This window comes from Octopus bimaculoides, chromosome 3 (genome assembly GCF_001194135.2).
Source record: "Octopus bimaculoides isolate UCB-OBI-ISO-001 chromosome 3, ASM119413v2, whole genome shotgun sequence".
Classification (NCBI taxonomy): Eukaryota; Metazoa; Mollusca; class Cephalopoda; order Octopoda; family Octopodidae; genus Octopus; species Octopus bimaculoides.
Window position 1 is genome coordinate 123,098,512 of NC_068983.1, and position 5,405 is coordinate 123,103,916.

At 36.9% G+C, this 5,405-nt stretch overlaps 1 protein-coding gene across 1 annotated transcript in view; it reads right to left on the minus strand.

Annotated features, from left to right (window-relative positions):
* Positions 1-37: 37 nt before the first annotated feature.
* The window catches only part of LOC106871849 (sulfotransferase 1E1), a 10,412-nt gene continuing 5,044 nt past the window's right edge, over positions 38-5,405 (minus strand). Inside the window, exon 4 of the mRNA XM_014918571.2 lies at positions 38-346. Within this exon, the coding sequence (XP_014774057.2) occupies positions 237-346 (110 nt within the window). The 3' untranslated portion in view covers positions 38-236. The remainder of the gene's footprint in view (positions 347-5,405) is intronic.

Below are 5,405 nucleotides of genomic sequence, written 5' to 3' on the forward strand. Positions count from 1 at the left end.
ATAATCACATATGACTTAATACTATTTACGATGTAAAAACAATTAACGATTATTTATTTACTTCACAAAGTATGGTAGCCTTACAGCAAGTATCGCGAAAGCGAAAACTTTCAGTATATGACGTACATATATAAGCCGACACACACGTATATCAATATATTCTTAATTTTTTGCTATATTCCTAGCATTTGAGAAATTAATAGTCGAATAAACCATGTATAGAATCTACCATCGGTTTAAAAAATATTCAAGTTTATTCCCTGCTCGAGGAGTTCCTTCTGAATTCGAGCGTCCATCCTTTCATTTTGAGCGACTGTCATCCATTCTTTCCACGTAGAAACTTTTCCTGAAAAGAGAAAAAGAATATTAGGTAACCATCGAAGAATTTAGTTGTATCTTTTCTATTTTCATTGTCACTATCGTCGTCGGGAGTTGGTACTAAAAGAAATAAATTTCTGGGTATTAATCAAGATACTTTATTATTTTCCGTTAACGGAAACTAATATCACAGGTATTAATATAAACTCTAATCCACTTATAGTGGACCTTTGTCTAAAACCCTCAATAGAAAACATCGAATGTTTATAGGAATATATATGTTTGTGTATAATTATTATAAGTATCATCATCATCATCATCATCATCGTTTAACGTCCGCTTTCCATGCCAGCATGGGTTGGACGATTTGACTGAAGACTGGTGCAACCGGATGGCTACACCAGGCTCCAATCTAATTTGGCAGAGTTTCTACAGCTGGATGCCCTTCCTAACGCCAACCACTCAAAAAGAAAAATACGAACTATTGAAAAAATCCTACCTTCTCAACACACGTAATATGTATGTACATACGGGTATGTTTGTACGTAAATATATGTGTATGTATGTATATATGTGTATGTATGTATGTATATATTTTTATGTATTCTTCATTTATGTACCTTTTCATTTGTACATAACTACAATAATCTTAAGATATATTGTTTTTATATTCCACTATTATTTCTCTTTTGATAACTTTCTCCTTCCTCTGTTTATACATTATCTAATAAGAATAATATATCACATCTAATAATAATAATAATAATAATAATAATAATAATTGATTCCTTGGTATGCATATACATATACATATACAAATACATATGAATATAAACATATAGAAATATATGTGCATATGTTCATGTATGTTTATGTGTACGTATGTATATGTATAAGTGTGTATATGTGTATGCATTTGTATTTATAACTTAACCTTATGAACTTTCTAAACTCTCTGACGAAGTCTAGAGACACAGCCAAGTACTGAAATCTTATCTACCAAATACTTAAGTTCACTGAAGGGATATATAGATTGGGGTACTTTGGTCTCTTGGCTGAAACAGCTATAAGATATTATCCTATCTTTTGTGATCTACGTTATATATTTTAATAATTACTGATATTTTTATATATTGTATATGTAAAGCATATTATGCTATACATGTATGTATGTTGTTATAATGGTTAAATAAATAAATAAATAAATAGACATAATATAATGTCTAACAGTTGACGAATACCACCTCTTGATCCCCTCCATTTTTTTATTGCACCGATTTTTTTGGCTACTTAAAGCTGCATAACTTTTTTCTATCAAATATTTTTTAACGAGGTCTTCATCAAACGATTCTACTCGTGGAGTTTTTAAATAGTCATAATTAAAGTATAGTTTTTCTTTTAAATAACTGAGAAATTACGAGTTAAGGCAAATAATAGGCGTTACTCTCCCATTCTTTGCCCTACATTTTTTTATCATAACTTTTTTCTACTGAACCAAATTTCGATTTTTTATGTCAAAATGTAGCTTACCATTGGTCCACTATAGAGCAAAAAAAAAAAAAAATTAAGATTGAGTTAAAACGGAATTAGTGATAAAGCGTTACACTGGTCGCGTATGAGTAAAAGTTAGAAACAACAAATTATCATTTTTATTTTCATCACTTAAAACCATTGGTTACCTTTTATTCGCTCTCTGTACAGTGATCAGCGCCGTCCAACCAATGCGCGTGACCGTCCAACCAATGGCGTGATGTTATGTGTCCTTGAGGGACACGCGCATATAAAATTCGCCGTGTGCTCATTAATAAATGACAGTTGTTTGTTTGGTTTCTGGTGCTCAACCTGCTCAAACGTCATCTTGAGATGAAACATGCAGACAAGAAGGACCAAGATTAGAATTACTTCCAGCGACTTGGCGAGAAAGTAAAGCGGCAGCACATAAACAAGACTGGCCAAATCTACCAGAAGAGGGCAGGAATTGTGGAAGCATCCTATGAAGTTGCTCTCCTGGTGGCCAAAAACATGAAGGCACATACCTTTGTAGAGTCTTTCGTCATGCCAGCGGCAAAGATCATGGTCATTCACGTGATTGGAGAGGAGACGGCGATGAAGTTGGAGAGTGTTTTCGTCTCTAGCAACACTGTACAACGACGTATCGAGGAGATGTCGGTCGACATTGCCGATCAAGTGATTGAGGGAGTGAGAGCCTTAAAGTATGGGTTTGCCATTCAACTCGACGTCACCAACTGCTGTCAACTACTTACCTACGTCCGCTGCACGCAGAATAATGCTGTGAAGACTGAGTTACTGCTGAGCCAGGAGCTGTCCAGTACAACGAAAGGAAAGGATATTTTCGACGTTTTGCACAATTTCTTCAAACAGAATGAACTGGATTGGGGAAAGTTGGTCGGATACCCGACAGATGGGGCTCCATCTATACTCGGTCGAAAGTCAGGTTTTCAAGCTCATGTGAAAGCTGCGTCACCAAACGCCACTACTGTCCATTGTTTCATACACAAATTCACCCTTTGTGCTCTCTCTGAAGTTTTAATCAGGCTTGAACCGAGTTATCAGAATCGTGAATTTCGTTAAAACATCGGCTCTGAATTCTCGGCTGTTTAAGCTGCTCAGTGAAGATTTCGGCTCCGATCACATCTGTCCCCTCCACCACACAGAGGTTCGCTGGCCCTCACAGGGTAATGCGACGAGGCATCTCTTTGAACTGAGGAATGAACTTCTTGTTTTCTTCACGGAGAAGGAACACGATTTTCAAAAAGATCTGGTGGACGAGGAGTTTATCTCAATGTTAGCCTACCTGTCGGACATTTTTGGAGCCCTCAACTCCTTAAATCTATCGTTTCAAGGACCCAACTGTATTGTCACAGAGTTCATCTCGAAGCTGGGAGTATTTGTCCGAAAGTTGGATCTATGGTTGAAGGACGTGGAGAGCAAACGCCATGGAATGTTCGAACTCCTGTCTACACTTGATAGGGAGCCCAATGATGAATTTGCCCAAGAAATCGCTCGTCACCTCTCACTATTCAAGACTGAGTTGATGCATTACTTCCCGGATGTGACATAGTGCGTCTTCATCGCCAATCTATTCTCCGTTGATCCAGCCGAGTTGCCTGTCGGGACCGGGGAACAAGAGGAACTGACAGATATCCAGGCTGAAGAGACAGCAAAGAAGAAGCAAAAAGAATGCTCTCTTATAAACTTCTGGCTAAGCATGGTCTTCTCCTACCCGACGCTACTGATTTTCCCCTCTCTGTGGGAGTGTGAGTAGGGGTTCTCAACCTTACTGGCCACCAAGTCGAAGAGCCGGAACCGTCTTGTTGCGCTCGGCCATGATTTCCTATGCGCTGTGAGCAAGGTTATGCCCCGCATTGACCAGCTGGTGGAGAGGACACAGGTTCAGCCCTCGCATTAAATTGAGTTGTGTTCTTTGTTGTTAGTTCATTTATGTTTGCTACTTATGATTAAATTGATATCTGATCGAATTGAGTTTTAATGGAACCAGGTGGTACGCGGCGGCTATACGAAGCCTCCAAGTGGTACGCAATCACAAAAAGGTTGGGAACCACTGTCTTAAAGTAACTGCGATGACAGACTTTTAATAGCCTTCCTCAACAGGTCCCATCCAATCTATATCACTATCCCAGACAATTTCGCCTGTCTATATTCTTTCTTTCCTTTTTCTAATACCCTTCCCTCCCATTAAATTTAATGTAATCTAATTTTTCCTCTACCGGTCTCATACTATCCATATCTGTCCCATTTACTTTTCCTTGATAAAAAAATTTTCTGTTTTCTTCCTCTCCTGTCTACAGTATATATATATATATATATATACACACACATACATTATTTGCTATGAATATTTAATAATAAGGACAATCGTAGCGATGCTTCATTCCCTAATTGAATCGGGAAAATAACAACTTGACCGACCAAACTCAAAATCATTAACGAGACACCACTTTATGTATAAATGTACCTGTTGTGACCCAGACTAGAAAATTGATGCAGCCCAATATGATACACATCATCCCTTTCATAAAGGACAGACTTCTGTTTACTTAATCGATTATATATATACATATATATAGTTGAGATTTACAGAAAAACAAAATACGAAGACAGGTGTATAAACAACGCACGGGAAGGTGAGAAAATCTTATACGTTTCGAGCTTACGTTCTTCAACAGAAAGGAACCCGAGGAAATAAACAGAGAGAGAGAATAAAAAATCTTTTGGAGCTAGCGGTCGATCATGACGTGTGTCTGGGAAGAGTCATTTTCTTTTAGTGCCTTATTATTTAATACACTGATTTATTTTTTCTAAACTTTTCGTTGCCTCTTGCAACCTTTCAATAGTTGTTGACTCTGTTCGTTATCAGAGCTGCGTCCTTTTTGTTTGTTTGTTTATGCGCCTGTGTGTGGGTGAGTATGCATGTGTATACGCATATGTATGTATGTATGTATGTATGTATGTATGTATGTATGTATGTATGTATGTATGTATGTATGCATGTATGCATGTATGCATGTATGTTTGTATGGGTGTATGTATGTATGTATGTATGTATGTGTGTGTATGCCTGTATGTGTATGCATGTGTGTGCGTTTGTATGTATGTATGTATTCTACATATTCATGTTTGTGTTCATGCTTGTGTATTCATGTTTGTATGTGTGTGTGCATATACAAACGTACACACATGCATATATATACGCATACACATACATGCATACACAGGCATACATACATAAGTGTATACACATGCACACTGAAGCACACACATGCACACAAAACAAAAGGAACGCAGCTCTGATAACGGACAGGATCAACGACTATTGAAGAGGTCGCAAAAGGCAACGAAAATTTGAGAAAAAATAAATAAGTAAATGAATGGAAATCGAACCAGTGAGTGTGTTAAATAATAAGGCACTAAAAGAGACTGACTCTCCCCAGATACAAAAAAATATGCATCAACACACGAATTCACGTAAAGAATCTTGTAAACCAAATACAAAAACTATATATATATATATATATATATATATGTATATATATATATATATATAG